This window comes from Apostichopus japonicus, chromosome 12, assembly GCF_037975245.1.
Source record: "Apostichopus japonicus isolate 1M-3 chromosome 12, ASM3797524v1, whole genome shotgun sequence".
NCBI classification, from domain to species: domain Eukaryota; kingdom Metazoa; phylum Echinodermata; class Holothuroidea; order Aspidochirotida; family Stichopodidae; genus Apostichopus; species Apostichopus japonicus.
In genome coordinates this window covers 27729386-27750554 of record NC_092572.1, presented here as the reverse complement: position 1 = coordinate 27750554, position 21169 = coordinate 27729386, and the positions used below count along the sequence as shown (strand labels likewise).

The 21169-nt window shown below is 36.5% G+C and overlaps 1 protein-coding gene across 3 annotated transcripts in view; it reads left to right on the top strand.

Annotated features, from left to right (window-relative positions):
* Nucleotides 1-21169, top strand: part of LOC139977172 (uncharacterized) — a 67909-nt gene that overhangs the window by 19983 nt on the left and 26757 nt on the right. For all 3 annotated transcript variants that reach the window (XM_071986400.1, XM_071986403.1, XM_071986401.1), the window contains 9 exons: nt 2495-4278; nt 4885-5087; nt 5940-6016; nt 6738-6799; nt 8993-9053; nt 9574-9638; nt 14492-14602; nt 16273-16531; nt 17996-18319. In XM_071986400.1, coding sequence (XP_071842501.1) covers nt 2495-4278; nt 4885-5087; nt 5940-6016; nt 6738-6799; nt 8993-9053; nt 9574-9638; nt 14492-14602; nt 16273-16531; nt 17996-18319 — 2946 coding nt within the window. The remainder of the gene's footprint in view (nt 1-2494; nt 4279-4884; nt 5088-5939; nt 6017-6737; nt 6800-8992; nt 9054-9573; nt 9639-14491; nt 14603-16272; nt 16532-17995; nt 18320-21169) is intronic.

Genomic DNA, 21169 nt, shown 5'->3' with positions numbered 1-21169 from the left:
TTGCTTGTGAATATAGAGCACACTCAAAGTAGGGCCAGAAAAAGGCCCTTATCTCAATTCCTGCCATTTTAATTACTTGTTTCGAAAAATTGAGACCGTGAATTTTCCTCAAAATTAGCTTAATTCGAAGACTGGTCACATGTCTTCCACAATATCTGCAAAATCAGACATAAAATTGGACAGGAGGATTTGTATCCTCCTGTCCAAAAACCCGCATTTACTCAACAAGAGATCTGAATTCATCTCCAAGTGTCGCCACAATAGGCTCAAACCAATGAACCGTGTACGTAAGAAATAGGGTTCGTGTTCCCCATAGAATATATCCGCGCAGCGAGTATTTGTTCAGTTGTCTGACGATCGCCACCCTAAGGGCGTGAAACTCCGAGTAACAGCTGTACTTACAAAGGCATTTACTTATATGTTTAGGCTCTGCTTTTATAGCATAGAGCACTCTTCTTGCAGTCCTGATTCTTCCTTGTTTTACATATATATATATATATATATATATATATATATATATATAATGTTCATATCTTATATAATACTGTATATCTTATATAATATATTTATATAAGGGATATAATAAATATATATGGAAAATATGAATATATATGAATATTTTAGGGATAGAATGAAGACTGAGATGTCAAAATATGTTTTGAACTGAAGCACATTGATGGAACTCACTGTGTCATAGCATTGTATGTTGTTGAGAAATATAATAATGCAGGTTTTCACTTAAGTGTGATGAGTGCATTTTTTGGTTCCTTGCTTTAGCAAAAGGAACCTTTGTAGTCAGGTTGGCGTGTGTGTGTGTGTGTCTGCGTGTGCATCTGTGACACTTGCTTGGGTACGCTCTATCTCAATAAGGGAATGTTGGATTGAGACCAAACTTAGACTGTAGATCCGCCATATTGAGAAGATGTGCTCTATTGTTTTTGGTGCCCACAAAAGTCACCAAAGGTCAGATATGGTCCAAAAACCGAAAATATTAAAACTGCAATAACTCCCAATGCCAATGTGTGACAAGATTGATATGTTGGGACAAGTTGTGAACTGGTTAGGGGATCATTTTGCAACTTAACATGCATGTGATCCAAGGTCACTCAAGGTCAATTAATGATAAAAAACTAGTATTTTTGCGATTACTTGAGAACGAAATGTCCGTTAGTGTTGGGAGTTGCTTCATTGTAATCCAATTGTCGACCCTCATCTGGGTGACCCTTGACCTCAATTTGACCTCTGGTGACCTTTACGTGTTTTGGGGATTTTTACAGTTTCGATGCTATTTTCAGATGTCAAAGGTACCTTCTGATCATGAATGTCAATATGTTGACCCAGTGTGACCTTCATGTGCGAAGTTATATGGGGTCAAAGTTTTCGGTCGGAGTTAGGGTGGCTGTGCAGACTTGTGCTAGATTTGGATATCAAAGGTACCTTCCGATCAAAAATGTCAATGGGTTGACACCTGGGTGAGCTTTGTGTGTGAGTTATACGAGGTCAAAGTTAATTTTCAGACATTTAGTGCAATAACTCCCAGTGCCAAGGTGTGACACGGTTGATATTTTGGGACAAGTTGCAAATGGTATAGGGGAATATTTTCAAACTTAACGGTCATGTGATCCGAGGTCACCAAAGGTCAATTAATGTTAAAAAACTAGTATTTTGGGGGGAGAAAATGGGCAAAGAAAAAATGTTTGAATTTTTACAGTTTTGATGCTCTAGTTAGGTCTCACCGATCAAAAACGTCAATTGGTTGACCCTCGGGTGACCTTTGTGTGTGAAGTTATGTATACAAGTTCAAAGTTAATTTTTAGATATAATGCAATTAACTCCCAATGCCAAGGTGTGACATGATTGATATTTTGAGACAAGTTGTGAATGGGGTAGTGGAACATTTTCAAACCTAACGGTCATGTGATTTGAGGTCACCAATATTATCATATCTGTTGACCCGCTTGTAGGTGACCTTATATTTCTTACATTTTCGACGCCATATTTAGATCTCAAAAGTGCCTTCCAATCAAAAATCCGATCACAATTTGTGATCACAAAAGTTTTGGCTATAGTGTTGGTTACTTTATGGGTACATGTAGGACTACAATTAGTTGGACTATTTGAGCCCAATCTTGCTTGATAATATTATGTGTATTGTCATATACCCCTATGCAAGGAACCACAGTGCCCTTGGGCTCTTGTTTATTATTGCTGTTTGTATTACTGAGTAATTTTTAAACTGACTAGCATGTTTGAGCAATGACAGCGTCTTAGTTTGTGTTAGAAGTGAGTTTCCTTTACATTTGAAGATCATACTACTGTAGTTGTTAATAAATGTTACCAAAGATACGGTGTTACGAGATTGCCCAAACTATTGATATCAAAGCACACTCGTTTTTCAGTATGGTAGATATTCTTTATATTGTCATAAATTGTGAAACATTTTAACTGTTTTCAATATAAATTGAACTGTGCTTTATATTTCCTTGTTTTAAAGACAAAGAGAGCTTATTCCTGAATTGCTTACAACAGAAGATGAAGAGTTGGTTTGAAACAATGACTCCTGTCCCCTGGATGAAGTCTTGTCAATGGAAATCTAATGATCTCTTTATTGCCAGCCGCTTAGTCTTAACAAATTCTGGTTCAAAAATATCTAGCAGAGAAGTTGACCGAAAATGTAAGCTGCACTACCTAGATATCTTTACTGATGAAAGACTAAAAGCAGAGACTCGAATCATTCTGGAAGGACAGCCAGGCTCCGGCAAGACAATGCTCTCTTCTCAGTTGGCCTATGACTGGTGTTGTGGAAAGCTAATGGATATCCCCATGGTCATCTATCTGCCCTTGAAAATTGTTGATAACATGACAATTATTCAAGCTATCAAGATGTTCTACATCCGTAAAGGCATTCCCATTACAGAAGAGGATATTGAGTCTATGCTTAACAGTGGTAAGAAGAAAGTCTACCTCATATTGGATGGGTTAGAGGAATACAATGGTGTAGCCAAAGATGGCAGTTCCTCAGAAGTCATGAGAGTAATGACAAAGGAGAAACTGTCCAACTGCATTGTTATGATCACAGCTAGGACAGATTATACCAAGCATCTACCTCCGGGTCCAATGTTGAAGATAGGAAGCTTTGGTGAGGATGAGAGGAATGAATACATTGAAAAGGTCTACTCTGATAATCAAAAAAGGCAAGAAGAAGTAAAGGAATTGATTGATAATGTTCCATTTATTCTTGATCTTTGTAATGTTCCACTACTCTTTGTGTTGTTAGTACATAACATTGATAGATTAGGAGAGTTACAAGAGGGTCAGCTTGACAGGGTTACTCCTTTTGTGAAGGCCATTGTAGACATTCTGTGTCCTGTGCAGGATGAGGAAGACACCTCGGGTCATCTGTCACATCAGCAGCAGGAATCAGGTCGTGAAGAGGATGAGAGCAGATCAGAGAGTGAAGTATCAATAGAACCCCACATTACATTGGAGGAACTTGCCTTTAACGGCCTCTGTAAAGGAAACCAACAATTATTTTGGCAGAAAAATTTTGTGGATAGATGTGTCAGTTATAGCAAAACATGGATAGATGCTGGGTTACTTGTTGTTGAGGAAGGAACTCCATTTAATTCCCCTAGTAGAGATCTTCAGACTGACTCAGGCAGTGGAAGTCCCCAGACAGATTCCATCAGTGATGAGCCTAATGTTACTACAGAGATAAAGAAAGGGCTATCCCTTGAACCTGATCTTTTGGCATCTGTCATTCAATCAGAGAGTAATCCAATACTGGAATCAACAGAGGAAAAATCAGAACCTTTACTGAATAGAAAAACTCCGAAATATATCTCGTTACAGGTCAAATTCCTTCATAAGTTAATCCAAGAGTGGTTTGCAGCAAAGTATTTAGCCCGCCTGTTCTGTGGTCACAAATCAACTGAACATCATTACAAGTATCAATTGTTCAGAAAACACCTGGCTAACATAGACCCAGCTGATCTTCATTATATCTTGCGCTTCACTTGTCACATCTGTCCTCCCAGCTTTCATTTCATTGTCAGTTTTCTAATGAGAGACTTTAAAACAGGAGATTGTGAGATTCCTGATTACATCATCAACTGCATCTGCCTCTGTTTTGCTGAGTATGATGGTTACAAAGGACACAAGGTCAAAGACATTCTCAAAGAGGTCTGTAGAAGAGAATCCGTCACCTTCAGCTCTGAAGATAGTCGACTGCTGCTGAGGTCAAAGGTTTCTATGCTCACCTTTGCTTCAAGATCACAGGTAAAGTGTGAATACAACTTTCTTAGCTCAAATACACAGCAAACGTCTGCTTATATCCGATATCTGTGATACATAATCTGTAGTGTGCATTAAGACAACATTCAATATTCCAGTGTCAAGTACAGCATCAATCTGTAGGATGCAAAATTCAAACTTAAGGAAATCTAGTATGTTGAGATATAAGATCGACCTAATGTACTCATTCTGGTTATATTAGACTAAGATATGAATTGATTTACAGGTATTATACAGTGGCAGATCATTCTGGGATGTGTGAATCATTTCAATACAACATTATCATATGCTGAACCATCTATTTAATTTACAAGATCAGTGTATCGTAAAGTACACATTTCATCAATGGTATAAAAGAAAGGTTGGCTATTAATCAATCCTTAGTGTTGCTTTAGGATATTGTGATGGATGGGACAACTTATAGCTGATTTTGTGCACTACATGACACATATTACAATTTTCATATCTTCAATAGCACACAAAATTAATCGTAATGTCTCTCTTCAGGTTTCTAGGTTTTTGTTTTCCACTTGTTATTGTTGAGTACTGATTCAGGTTGACATACTACAATATCTGTGAATTATTCTCCAGATTCCAATCAAATGTCTGAAGCTTTCAGATGTTGTAGAAAAAATTACAGAGAAAGCCCTGATCCTAAAGGATGATGTCTCGCTGGGAGTTTTGAATACCCTGAGGGCTATTGAAGTGAATCGGTGGGACCAGAAGCTGATTGAACAAGATTATGAAGATCTCATGAAATTCATTATCAACAATGAAAAGGTTGAAGTAGCACGGTGAGGACTAATTAAAAGTTGGCACACAAAACTACAAATTTCGCTCTATGTGATATCGAAAATAAGGATATATTGGAATGTGTGATTTATAGAGCTAATGGAAGAACATTCAGCAGAAATATCTCCAAGCATTTGATATCTATCAACAATGGGGAACCATGCAAATAGTTTGGCTTTCTCACTGCATCATAACTATTTCTGACATTCTGCTACATCGAGATTACCTAGTCATAATTTACTTCACTCCTAGCTTACCTGTCTCCCCACAGGCTTAGCTCATTCTCATTAGACCATGTCTAGGGTGAACTGGTAACGTTATTAGCACTCTTCCACCCATAATGCTTAGAAGTGTTATCGTGGACAAAGCATCATTTGTCTTTTTGATCTGCATATTATTAAGTTTAAGTATCATTATATCAGTATTCTTTGTCTTAAAATTTCGTTCTCAACTGCTCTCACTATGATGAGAGCTTATTAAAAATTTTGGTTCATCAGTTCCAAAACCTTGTAACAAGCCTACTTAATAGTTATAGTATCTGTAAAATGTACACTAGGTTAATAGGTGCCCCCTACTTAACATGAGATCAAATGTCATTTGAGACCAGCAATATGAAAATATTGTGTAAATAGGTGATTCCAAGAGTTGGTCTAAATTCTCCTTTTACAAAATACAATACTTATCATAATATATAATTGTAGAAAACTAAGCATTTTCCTGAAAATTAAGGGCCTATGCCCTCTATGTAATTCTTTCTATGTTAATTTATCTAACGATTGTATTTATTTCTTTTTCTTAATAAAAATCTGCAAAGTGGGAGATATTTTATCGTACATTTTACTTTTTTTTCTTAGCTTACTATTACCAAGTCCACCGGTAGCTGTGAAAGATGATAAAGATCTGAATAACTTACAATCCCGAAACGTTTCAGGTAACATAAATTCTATTACCTGAATAACAAGAGCTTGGTAATTAGATGTAACAGATATTCCTCTGTATGTGATACAATAACTTAGCCTCATATTTTGTTAAAGCTGTTTCATTCTAGTCCTGCTTCTGCATAGTGGTATGAGATGTAGCTCTGTCCAGGATGTTGAAAAAATGTAACTTTGGCTTTTAGCCCGCGTACTAATTGTATCAACAGTTAAGCGAGATAGATTATGATAATAGCTTGGACAAGCTGAAATTAGGAAACTTCATTACATAAGAAACTAGACATATTAACAGTGATAACAATCATCACAAGGAAATAAGCACACTTAATGAAGACAGCAATTCAAGGTGTTACATTTGTTTTAGTGTGTGTGTGTGGAGCTGTAAAGTATATTGAACATCATCAGCTGAGTAAAATAAATTACTACAGTGAAAGGGATTATGATCAGTAATGGTTAACTACATTAGTGCTCTATTTGTTAAGGAGGGAGGAAATGTTTTAGATTATATTAGTGCAAAACGTTTTGGTATTCACTAAGTTGATCGTGATACAATTTATATGATAAGAATTAGTGCCAATATAACCTGTAACTTTAAAATGTTTTTTTTAATCCTCAAAACAAGAGAAATGTGTCAATGTATACAAAAATGTTTTCAATAAAATATTCCATGTGAGGGTGGCTGAGGGTCTTATTTTTATATAATTATTCTCATTTCAGTTGAATGGATCATTGGAGAACACTTAATTCACACATTAAATGTGACAACTGGAGAATGGATGGTGAGATGCATTATCCTTTTTTTTTAATTATTGTCATTCATTTCAAATTGTGTTCTGATATTCCTTTGCTTAATCAGCAAAACTCCTCTTTAAGTTTGAGTCAAGGCAAAAGGAACATATGACGTGGTGATAGCGTGTATGTATGTCTCGGCCTAAGAAGTGGTAACATGGGAAAATAAATTTGTGTCACTAGTAGTCAACCAATGGTGGACAATAGTCATCCGTTGTCCAGACAAGGGGTCGGAATAAAGGGTGTCCTCGGATGTAGCTAATTTATTAGAAAACAAGTTTGTTAACTTAACACAAACTTCACGGTCCACAAACTTCAAACTCTGTATGTTGATAACCGTTACAAAGCTCTTGGCTGCTTTAGTTTATTTGCAATGTCAAATTTCATTTGAGTTTACCTGTGGACAAACTATGGAAACATTGTAAACAAACTACTGGACATCAATAGCATTGATAAATGTCATAGTTGGGTGTAAGGTGCTCCATAAAGCAGCTTTAGTAGAGGTCAAGTTAGGTCAAGTTAGGTCAACAGGAGGCAAATTCTGACAATGTAAACAAGCAGACTAAATTACTCTGGCCTGACGAATCACATAGTTGGTATGTGGGTGCCCCTCAGTAAGTTCTTGGTTGCTTTAGTTATTTGGAAATTTCAATTGGGGTCAGTAGATGTCAAATCTCAAATTATTGTCATTTTGATAACTCCAGAAGTCAAAGGTTAGCTTTGACTAACTTTACACTTGGTATGTGGCTCAACCATATTGAATACTCAAATGTCATTCATGGTGAGAATATTAGCTCCAAAGGTAAAACTAGGATGAACTTCACACTTGGTATTTGGAGCCAGCCTATTAAGTATAAAACTGTCTGTGCACAGTAGTCAGTAAATGTACTGATACACTGTAAATGTGGCAAGGAATATATAGGCCTCTTGGCTTTCTGGTTTATTCCTTAACAAAGTGCAAACAAGTATATGTGATTCATGTGTGTTTGTGCGTGTGTATGAGATATGCCTGCTAAAACATTATTAACCATCTTGGAATTTTAAGTATTGCATCAAGATTTCCTTGGGAAAGCTGTTGGCTGTTTTCATTATTGTGGTGGTCAGAGTTCATCTGAATCCTAGATTTTAGTATGTTTTAGTGGAGATCAAATGTCACTGAAGAATGTAAAATTTCAAACCAATGATGAATATCATGCTTGGTTTGTAGATGTTCGTAGTGAATTCTTGTTTGTCATAGAAGTAGGTAAAAAAATATTTAAGGTCACTATGGGCCAATGTAATAACAGTGTCAGTGAATCTCATACTTGGTACAGTAGGTAGGTACCCCTTCATGAATACTATCCTTGTAGTAGTTTTGGCAGGGTTCATATGTCATATTAATGTCAGCAATAGTCAAAATTTGAAACCTGTGTACAAATTTTACTCATGAAATTCACCATTGATGAGTGCCATACTTAGTATGTTCATACTCCTTCATAGTGACTTCTTGGTTGCCACTCATTTTGCGATGAGGCACAATATTCTACATTGGTCTCAAATAATTTGGAACACTGTATAGAGTAGTCAGAAGATGAAATATGTATCAGAGAATTGATGCTCTTGTATTGGGGGACTTTCACAACCTATGTCTTGTCACACATGATATATTTGCTGTCTGAAGTATTTTACCTAATCACTTGCGATATATGATAGAAGTATTTTTTAAAGGAAAGTTGTAAACTATCAAAATATTTCACAATGAATAATATAATGCCATGAGCTTCCTTCCTTGGTAACAGTTCTGAAAGGGCTAATGATGGATCTAATTTATTCTAAAGCTCAACAAGAATATATCCCTTATTATATAAAACATTCATCTGACTTTTTTAGCCAACATCAGAAAGCTGTTTGGTCTGGATTTGGGTCATTTTGTTGTATATTGTAAGATCCTTGGTGATATGTAATTATACAAATATGTTGATGTCATGGCAAATGGAGCTTGAATTTTGTGATCTTCTAATTCTCATTAAATTTTATTGAGTTGACCTACATCAGCAAACTCGTTAAATGAAAAAAAATATATATAACAATGCATCGCAAATTTTCTGGGATTTCTGGTTCAACATGTAGTTTCAATCAGGTTTGTATGATTTTCCACAATATTTATTTTTGTCTTTTCTTGTCTGAATGAAATTTTCATTTAGATGAACTTTATATTACCAGGGAGAATGTCAGCAACATCACCATCACTGAAACCAATCTCTGGTGAGTTTTCTGTTATTAATAGGAACAATCATTTAAAACTTAAAATGTGTAATTAACAAGGTTTTTAACAGTCGCTGTAACTCTAGAACAATTGCTGAAGTACATGCAATAATCTGTAACCACAATTGAAGCAGGCATACATAGTCCTGGTTGGAATTCTGCTGATAAATGAGGGTTCTTCATCCTCAGTTTTGATGACGTTCTTTGCCCTAATGGTCCTACAAGCCCTGTCCTTTCATTAATTTGTACTAACTTCACAATAATATAACGGTGTCCTTATTGACCAGCCTTGGAACAAATTGTGGAGGCTGGCCTTAAAGTATACTTACTAAAGGTTCAGTCAACTTTTGAAAACGTAAGGACAAAACTAGTCTTTGAGACTTTTTTGTCGTTGGACTGGCTTATGATGTTTTATATATTGCATGAAAGACTGGTACAATTGATGATATATTGTCTTCCATAACGGTTTTGGTGGTTTATTCATATAAATGTTTATATCACTTTTCTCCATCAACAAAAGACGAAACAAATAAAGCAGTGGAACAACAAGAAGACAAAAGCAGCGATGTTCCAAGCAAAGGAAATGTAAGTTAAGAATCATGGCTCACTTTTGAAATGTTCTACAATGTAGTAAGACCTGTTGGGAATTTATGGATTGTCCAGATCATACATACATATCAAAAGTATCTTCTTAAGTACCATCACACATAAGAAGTGGACCATGTAGATTTAATTTATCTTATAATTTCTAAAATAATAAGTACATCAAACTTAGAGCATCTGAAGGATCTTCAAACGCAGACAAAAAGGAAAAGGGAGGAAAACAGATCAAACAGACATTTTCACATACTCACAGATTTATCAAGCTGTTTGGGACACTGGACAATGAATGGTGTACAATTAGTACAATAGGCAGTGATAATAAAATGACGTAGGAGGTGAAAGGATTACTGAAGATGAAAATGGATGCAGCATATCAACTATGCAGTGAACTACAATAAAGAAAAACGTTAGGAATTTAAATAAATAAAAGTCAAATAAGTAATTATGAGTCTATAAGGTGGCGAGAAAAGGGATTAGGCTGAAAAATGACTGCTATGTTGCCTTATGATAACTGAAACCAATGAGATACTTTTGTGTGACAAGATTGCTAATGGTATGTTCAGCTTAATTATATTAGTAATTGTACACAGCATATTAGCTTAATCTTTGACAGTGCAGTAGATTGCACATTGGTGAAATCAAATGAAAGTTGGAAAGACATTCCACTGTGCCATCATGAATCCAGTTCCATTTTGTTTGAAGCACATATGTACTTGTTACAACTATTATGTATGTGTATTGCAATTGCAGCAAACTTTGTTCTACTGAGAGGCACACCCTTTTGAAATTTGACACTCATTCGTCTTATATATTATAGGATTGACCACAGGTCTATGTGCATGGTATTTCATAAATCTGGAATAACTGTTATTGTACTATTCAACTGTTTATTATTGACTATGTATTTGAGGCCTTCAATGATTATGGAGACTAACTTAAGTTCAAGATGATGAGTTCATTGTATTTATACTATGAATAGACAAATATTTGAAGATATACATGTTGTTTGTTTCATAATATCATGACCTTGCATAAATCTTTTATATTAATAATATGTCGTGCTGATATTATACTGATAAGTTGAATGATTTAGTGAATGGAATTTTCCTTAATGTCTATATACAGTGCATGCAGAGGCTGCATCAGAAATTCCAAAGTAGAGGGACAAGTGGGGTGTGGGAGGCAACAAAGGTTGGAGAGAATTTTGAAGTGTAAAAGAGGACCTGTGTAAAGTGCACATCACAGGAAAATTTAAGGGGCTTGAGAACATATCCTAACCTCTACTGCAGCTACATCAATGAACTAAATTTTATTTTATTATAACTTCTATTTTGCACTAAGTTAAATATTGTGGAAAAGATTTGGGGCATATAAGAGGTCATACATTCATCATTTTTACTGAGGAATGTTGATTGATCTAGAGGCCAACTTGGCTTTTTGCATAGTGACTGCAGTGACTAGCTGAGTTACGTTTTTAACAGCAACTTAAAAGCACAAAATATATGTGAGAGAGATAAGTCAATTTCTATGGAATGTATTTTAAAGCCCTGATGGGGGGGGGGGGGCAGTGGGAGAAACACCCAGAAGTGGTTGGAAAGCGGGATTTAAGCTTTATTATGGGTGTTTCAAGACCAGACGCTGAAAAGCTTTCAGACCTTTTTTTGTTGCTATTTTAACTTAAGAACAGAAATACATTCCAGACATTGCAATTCCATTGGAATATATTTCAAGGCCCTGTGGGGTCCAGGGGGCAAAGACCCTGCCTAATATTACACAAAGAATAAAAATTGGGTAGAAGAGAAATTCATTTTTGTTTATAGCTGACTTTGAGGTCAAATGGGGTGGGGGCAATTATCATAAGTGGGGTGAAGTATCATAAGAAGGGGGGGGGGAGAAACAATGCCCCCCTTGTTGTCGATACTGAGTGCATGAAGATAATTTTGAATCTATTAAGCAGTCGACAAAAAAATATCTTTAACAGTAGTGATATTTAAGGACGCGAATAAAATAATCTCACCTAACTAATGATAAACCTTCTTTCTCCTGTAAGCTTGAAAAGTATGAAATGCTAGTAATCATGATAAAAGCGTGTGGGAACTTGCATATAAGATATACGTGAATGCAACCGTACGTCCCATTAATAACTTGGTATGGTGATGTAAGTGCAGAGTATGTACCTGTTCTCTTCAACAACACTTTTCACCTTGCTAATATTCATGGTGGTTGAGGCTTAATGGGAAATTGTCAAAAGCAGCTTGTAAACATGATATCTCAACAACCACAAGTAGAATCAATATGATTCATGGAAGATAGATGATCCCTAGGGAATAAATACACCCTATTGTTCTTGGTTCTCATCTCATGAATATATAAGAGTGTGTGGGGCTAAACGTAACATTTAGTTCACACTGGTATGGTGATATTGCTGCATAATAGGCACATTTTTTATGACGTAACCAACTCTAAGTCATTTATATTCATCAAATTGCTTGAAATGGCTTTCAAATACAAGACATGAACCAAATGTTCCTTGGTTTCCTTCTTGGCATATTTGGTGTCACACTTCATTCATACAATCAACCGTGTTGTTTGTGTGTGCATATAATGAAAATCAACCAGTGAACATCAAATTCTTTATCAGATACCTCTGGAATAGTATGTCTAATTTGCATTATACATGTACTTGGATAATTCAATGTAAGTATATAGATTTATGATATCATAAACCTCACTAATATTCATGCATAAATATGTTTTTATACTATGTCACTGTATAGGCTTTGTCGACATGATAACTGATTCCTGGTACCTTCCTTTATTTGTTGCCACACAAGTCAATAGATCTTCATTATGGTGTGTACAAGTTCATGAATATTTACATCTATGGCTTACCACACTATGAATACGTGATACAGTTAGTGATACAAAAATAATATACACATCATATATCAGAATAATGATGTCTGAAAAATATTTAACATTTTACTGAAACTCATGTTCACTGAAACTCAGGAACTTTTATTCACACATATGCCGTTACTAGACACATAAGCCTAGTCTTTGTAAGCTATATTTCAGTTGCGGACCATTACACTCTGCAGGTGAAATAGAAATAAGTGCAAGCACTATCAAGATGATTGTGGTCTCATTATTTATAACAAACAGTGGGTAATTCAGGCGCGTATCCAGGGGGGCGTTGGGGCACGCGCCCCCGGGTAAGAAAAAGAAGAGAGGAAAAAAAGAGAAGAAAAAAGGAAAAAAGAGGGGAAAAAAGAGGAGGAGAGGAAGGAAGGGAAAAGAAAAGAAAAGAAGAAAGAGAAAAAGGAGAAAAGGAGGGAGTAAACGAAAAAGCCAAGACACCGGGAAGAGAAAGAGGAACAGTGACATCATTACAGCACTGATCCCTATTATATACACAGGGTAGCCAGTGACGGATCAAGGATTTCGGAAGGGGCATGTGCCTCACCCTACCCCATTTACACAGACAACTCCATTTTTGTCGTTTCCATTTTTCCTCTCTCATCACTCATGATCTATATATATACTATATATGGTCTTTCATAACGCGCGTGTGTGTATACGCCTTAAACAATTGTAGAATTGTGCTATGAATCCAACTGTGGCTGGTCTCGAACTCGACCGTGTCGTCGGGGAACATGACGCATATTTTTTTATGGTATCGCTAGTAATTTCAAAATAGAAAGTGCTTAGATGCAACTTACAAGGCCTGGGAATTCTCATTTCCAGCGATCTGGGAGGCATTTTCGGCCAAAATTTGCTTGTACGCTACGTGCCAACTTATGGTGGCGCTACGCTTAGAAAATTTGCCTACAGGCTTCGCCCATCCCTCAGTGGCAAATTCCTCGCTGCGCGCCTGTTCGAATTTGTAAAGCAAACAGCAGATATCACATCATATCAGTGAGCATGAAAATGGCGTTCCAGGATGGAAAGCCTCAAAACTGTCCACTTGCCCGAAAAAAATAACCAAAAATGTTCCTCATGTGAAATTCAATAGCATATAAGCAAGCATCGGTTATTACATCTCATGCCATCGTGTACCGTACGGTCCGTGTAAGTTGCGCAGTATACCGCAGGATGCTAATGTAAACAATGAAATGTCTTATGTAGATGGAGAAAAGCATGAAGGTCCAATTATGTCAAACCTTTTTTTTTACACTAGTAATGGCGAATTAGGGGCTGCAACCCCCCTGCCTCCAACGCCTATGTGCATAGTGTTCGGTTTGGGAACTATATGCTATTTTTTTCCTTCAACCAAGTTTTATAATAGCCGTTATAAGAGTTTTAATATTTGTACACCAATAAATTAACTGTGTCTGAATTTTCGAAATTTCTGACCAACATTCTTCATCACACTTCCCTCTACTCGTGCAATTTTGACCGGTCTATTAGGGGTTGAAGGAGGTTTTCCTATATTCTGAACGAATAATGGGCTTAAAACCTTGAAAAGTGGGGCTGACGGATATTGTGGGCCGCAACGTAGAATCACCTACAAAAGCAATGATCCACAGAACATGCGATGAGTTCGAACATGATTTGTGACTGGTGACAATCTGCAAAAAGGTTATGGATGGAAAAAACTATTGGGAAATACTTGGTTCTCAGGCAAAAAGTGTACATCTGGTTGGTCATTTTCAAGCTTGAGAAGTGCCATTTCCGGTGATCTGGGTGTTATCAAAACAAGAAATTTTCTTGTACGATGCACGCCAACCGATGGTGGCGCTCCGCTTAGATAGTAATTCGCGCCCCCCGGGTAGGAAAATCCTGGATACGCCCCTGTAATTCTCAACTATCTCCTTTCCATTTCTTTCTCACAGAATCCTTCTTTGCCATCTCATCAAGCAATTAGAGGAGAAGCTGAAGGGAAGCCAGCAGCAGCTGAAGCAATGACTAAAGATAGCGAAGAAGTAACAAATGAAACTTTGCAGGTAAGTATTATTGAGTGAGAACTCCAAGTGTGATTCATGACTTTTGACCAATATCTCTCTAAATCTGTGATTTCTGACTGGTACAGACTGGTTCCTAAATTGACAGAGTCGTGACTGATTTTTCACTACGTGATAACAGACCGACATTTAGACATTACTGTGTTGTTCCCAATTTAACAATGAAAACATCCCGCACATTATCAAAAAGTATACATGTCTAGTTGCCCTATATGCCTCCTTTTGATTTAAGAAGTAATATCATGCATATTAATTAGTAGGTGAGGCATACTGTAAACATATTACATTGCCACGTACATGTTTGTTATCTTTCATATTTGGCATGTTTGTATCGTTAGTAAGTGTTTATGTGTTTGTGTTTAATATTAAATTGTTAGAATGAAATCAATTATGCAAATGATAGACGGGATTTTATGTTACTTTTTATCTCAATACTTGAAATATTGTGATGCTTAGCTGGCAATATATTTTTGTGCTTCTGCTACCAGATTGGAAAACTCTGTGGAAAGTTTATCAGTAGATAGTACATGAAGTTGTTTGAAAAAGCTATTCATTTTTGTAGCCAAAAATCATTTCAGATACCAATTTTGAGGTATTTTGCCATATTTTGATGTCTGAAACACTCACATAAGGTTACACCAAAATGTCAACCACAGTCTTGCAGTACCTACGTTACATGGTTGCTGATCTTAGCATAGTATTGAAGGTGTAAAGAAGGCCGTTGTGCATCTGACGTATTATCAATTACCACATGCAGTGCTGCAGGAGCCACTGACATACTTAACTGAACAATAAAGTAACAGACTGTGCTAATGTGACAGTGGTATTGGTAGCTTGTAAGTGACTGATATATTCTGTACCTGGCATTAAAGGCTTCATTTTACCATGGAACTGCAACGGCCTAGACAGCTTGGGTTGTACTCTTGAAAAGAAGAATGTTGCTTTAGTTTGTTGTCCCACAAAACATATAACACAATAATGGAATCATAGCATGTTTCACAGTTATGCGAGGAACTTAGTTCGGTTTGTTGGGATAAGCTTTAATTATATAATGACTTCCCAAGTTTGTCCCCACCTGAATCTGGGATATTTGTAATTAATTTTGCAACATATGCTATGTGTGGAAAACGTTTGTCAATCAAGATGCATTAAATAACTTCCACCTGAAATACCTGTCTTAACTGAAATCTAACTCTAAAACAATATAAACTACAAACACATCGGTAGTATTGAGACTCTGCTAGAACTTCTGCATCCTTACAGATTCCTGTGTCAACCCTTCTTCTGAGTTTCCAATCTTTTTCCAGTAAACACCTGCGTGACAAATATGCGGCAACTCTGTCTATTCTGTGTCTATTTGTGTCAAAGTCACACTTTTCGCACAAAATTGCTGCTGTGTCCATGGATAATGATAGCTTTAGTCAAGCATATTAATGAATGGGTGGGGCAGAATTATACCATTACATTAGCCCCTTAAACTGTCAAGTACACAACTCACCTTATTTAAAAGTATTTGATATGAGCATTTGCCTCATTAGTGTTCTAGTTTTTGACCGTCTACTGAGGTTCTTATATGGATTAGCTCAATTTCAATTGGCATAGTGAAATAGCATCAGAACGATGAAACATTTTTGATTTCTGGTTATTTCAAGGACTTGTCAGGAAATTTGTTCAAAGAATGGCGAGATGTGGGAAGAAATGTGAAGCTTGCTGAGACAGAGCTTGAAAACATAGAGGCAGATAACAGAAGAAAGGGACAAAAAGAAGTTGTGTACCACATGTTGCTACTATGGAAACGGAAACGTGGGATGAAAGCAACAAACAAAACACTGAGAGACGCTCTAATAGCAACTAATCGAAAGGACCTGTCCGATTATCTTCTTAACAGGGAACAATGTGGTACAACTTCAGGTAAGTCAAAGACAACAAAACATGAGATCAGTAAGAGAGATTATGTTTTTCATGGTTTGTATTTACACTATACATATGTAAATTCCATATCCAAATACAATATGAAAAGGATATTAACATTTATAGAAATAGCAATTAACATTCCTTATAAAAACTTACCTATGCTGCAAAAAACTTATGTAAGTCTAGAAACAATTTTCCATGGAAGTATAAGAAGTAAAGCAATCGTCAGATTGTCATTTAGCAAGCAGCTGTAAAGAACATTAGGTTGTAAAGGAGCCTTATGATTACTTCTTATAACACGATGTTACAACTGTATGAAAACATATCAAATCCATATGCAGGTTATTCCCCTTGAAAGGAGCATTATTATGATTCAGCCTACAACCTGTGTTATGTCATGCATACCTTTAATTTTCTGACTATGTTATATAACGTTGATATGTTTGAAACAAAATGAATATCAATTTAGTTCTCCTTATACATATACATGACTTCCAATAACAATGCATTGAAAGAGGTGTGAGATTAACATGTTAATTGCAACAACAATCATGTTAACATTTATATGCAAATGAGATATTTGCCAGTATTCTGAGATATCCATTTGGTCTCACTATTTTTATACAGTTATGTGTCCATCTTTGAAGGGTGTCTCACAAGCTCCTACTCATAATATGTTACTATCAATAGGGACATCACTACAGTAAAAATGAAACCTATCAAGAATTTGCCGTAAATGTTGGTCAGCTTATAGATTTTCAAACCGTTTGGTGGTACAAGGATATGAAGAGTACATGTGAAATGTTAATCATACTAAACCTTTAATGATATGACAGTATAGTGAATGAACTCATCATGTCCTAGAATCCTAAAGTTAATATAAAAACATTGATACACAGCTAACTGCCTATTTTTGAGATATGTTGGGAATATGAACTTTGGTATCATGATCTAAGTAGAGGTCTATACGAGATGAGAATGTTTTTAGCTGTATCAGTATATTGAGAAACACAGAGACAGGAACTGTATTTCAGTATATGATGCAGGGTGATATCTGAAAATACAATATCTGAAGTCCTGCTCATAGATAATGTGAATCTCTCCTGTACATGATGACTGAAAACCCTAAAGTTAAACACACATGTTTATGACCTTTGCGTTTTGAAGTTATGCTTTCAATATGGGATATGGAGCAGCTCACAGGAAACATATTGTTTCTAAGCAAGGTCAAATAGTACTGACCTTGAGCAATGGACCATGGAGCAAAGGACATGGAGCTAGGAACAGCAAACAGAATTAAGATCACAGTGTTCTTTGACTCCAATGCGGGGATTGTACTATAGGAGAGCACTGGCAGATGTATTAGCTATATACTAAGCATTGATTGAGTTGAGGACTTTTAAGTCCTAATCTGCCAGTTGTTTACATAACATATTTCTCTCTTTGCATTATAATCAAAAGATTCTTATGCGAAAACGCCTCTTAGTGTACAAGCAGTGGTTGACAAAGAAGGTAGAATTCTAGAGATACCAGGGACTGATGTTAGACTAGATATTCCTCCTGGTGCTATTGACGGGAAATGCTTGATCCAGATGAAAATCATTTCAAACTATATCCAAGAAGAGTCTAAATCATCATTTGCCAGTAACTCAACAGTGGTAGTGGAACTGCTTCCAGATAACATAAAGTTGCATCATCGTGCAAAGCTCACCCTGCCTCACTGTCTCAAGTTAAAGAACCCTGTTGAATGCAAAGCACTGGTATTCAGCAGTCACCATGCTCAAGGTACATCTTACCTTATGTTTGGGATAACTTAAAATGAAAAAAGTAACAACCCACATGTGAAATTTGTATCGGTTACTGGTATGTAGCAATTGCCACAAATGTGTGTTTGGTGCTCACCTGTCATTGATTGAAAATATTTGGCTATGTTACTTTTCAAAGTCTTATTTGTATATAAGTCTTCATAGCATGTATTCTTTGGTACGTAGATCACAACAAATTTACTTGCTGTAACGTCACTTTTTTAGCCATTGTGTACGGAGTCATCTTAACTCAGTCACTCACCGGAGCCCACCGCCAGGAATTGCCGATGGGGTCAAGAAAACTGGGGCAGGACTCATTTCTGGCTTATGTAGCGCCCCCTTCTTCTATGTTGGATGGGTCGATTTTACTTTTTAAAACATGAACTATTGTGGCACACCTAAATTAATATCATACTGAATGTCTTAAACTTGAACACTGTATCAATGCTGACTCCTTTCAGAACTAATCAGGCTACAACACTTATCACACCATAAATGTTCATACCTACCAGCATTGTTACCAATGCAGGATTCTGCCTCCGGAACGCAATGCTTTTGCCAGAGACACAAAATCATGAAATTACACCCTTTTTTTAGAGTTAAACAAAAACAAGCACACACTCACAACTAGGCCTATAAGAAACATAAAAAGAATACATATTTTAATGAACAGCTTTCTTTTCTCAAAAATACACAATTTGTTCTCTAGAGAACCAAAATTTCTTCCAATGCTACAAATGATTGAATTTGTTTGTAAAAAAAATAATAACAATAAACTGCGGTACAGGGATAACAACATTTCCATTACAGAGATTGTCATGCTAAACATAGTCAAGGATGCTTTTCCATTATCCTGTGATTGATTGGCTTATTAGTCACTTACCCATTGTCTGCAGACATTCTTGCATATGTAGTGCTCAATGAACACATTGTATGCAACTACTTGGAACATTACTCTTCATTGTATAGAGAGATAGCGAAGTCTGTGGTATAGGCTATCATATGTGTACACCCAAATATCACAAAGTTTGGCCTGGTTGTCACATGCAGTACTACGTTTCAACAACAAGCGCTCATGGTACGAAGATGCACTTGTTTCAGAGACTATCGCGGTAATAATTTAATCATTGTTTTGACCAGAAAATGGTATGAATTGAGACAATCTATGAATTTTGTGGAAAGCTACATCTCTGATACTGAAAAGGATTTGTTTGTTCTCTCGGCATTGAGAGTTGCTAATATAAAATGTGCTTTCATACCACAGTAGCTTGTTTGTTGTTTTCGCGGTCCCTTAGACCACATGCCTCAGTCAATTTTTTGGGCCAAATGTTCTGGTGTAAGCTACTGTACTTCGTGCATTGTCAAAAGTAGCCATTGAAGTTTGATTATTTTTAATCGACTTTGCGTAAAATGTTTGTGGAGCTGGTTGTTTTCTAATACTGCAAAGTGCTCAAGACAAGCGTACCGTCAGGTTTTGAGGATTTGCCCATGTGTAGTTGAAACTCTGTAGTTTGAACAGGCCTATACATGCAGTAGTAAAGAACTGTGTGGAATTAAGAGAGCGATGCACACTTTTGATACAGGGACATTTGAAGAATTTGTTGTTGGGATCGCTACAAGGTCAAACAAGGAGGCATGCACTTCGGAGTTGGCGAGTAGGGAAGTACAAAGGCGAATGAAAGAGTGGCTGAGCATTGAAAATTGTTTCAAATGGCAGAGTGGGCCCCCCTGTATAAACAGCAATTCTTGTACATTTGGCCAACTGTCAAGTGTATTGTGTAGAACATTCACACAGTAAAGGCTGTGAATCAATAGCATATATATAACTACACTAGTAAAGTAGGTCATATAATTAATACACAATTGGTGTTCGATCGAAAGGCAAGCTCTTATTACAGGACGCAAACTTTTTGGAGGACTTGAGTTCCTGAGTAATAGGCTTTTTCTGCAGTAACATTACTGACCTTCATAGCAAATAAGAAAATTGCAGTGATTTCAATCTTACTAGTTGGCAGTGTTAAGACTTAGTTATGATAACGTTACAGTGTGTTATATGCATAGAACTTGAAGTAGGTAGAATGACGTCATGCGACATATACTGAAGCCACCCATCCTGCTGGTGGCGCTTTGCTTGTACAGTACCGGCTCGTAATGCAAACACTACGTCTTTGACATAACCAGCGTGATAAATTTGACATAAATCAGTCGAAATTGTGATATCGTGTGCCGCATTTGGGTGCCAAAAACGTCAAAAATGTGTCAGTGGACTCAGTTTCACAGGTAATTTTAAGGAAGCGATAGTAGAAGCAATTACATAGGAATGAACTTACTATAGTGTCGTCTGCTTAGCTACTGTATTGTTATTAACTTTACCCTGGATACGGTTTAGCCTAGGCCTTAGACCGGCTACGGCTATCCTTTCCGATGCGAAATGACTAAAACCTAATGAAAACATTATCACCACCTCATTTTACTTAAAACTGTATCCCTTAAGATATACCCACATGTAAAAATAACATGAGATGACGGTTATGATTTCCTGGGTTATCAATAACAATTCAATTAGGAAAATAGGCATATTCTCAACACCGTAAATTTTGCAAAAGAGCATAAGCAGTATAGATTTAGCCAGTAATAAAAGTAATCTGAGTTTTGAGGTAGGCTAGAACCTAATCAGTCTAGCCAGTTATGTTCTGGTATCTTCTTATGAACCATTTGCCTACATTTACTCAACTATGATTTAAGACCTAATTATATTCACTTACCATGATCGGACAAAGCCTCGAGGCAAAACGACACACCTAAGCTAATACTCTTGCTAGCATCTTAT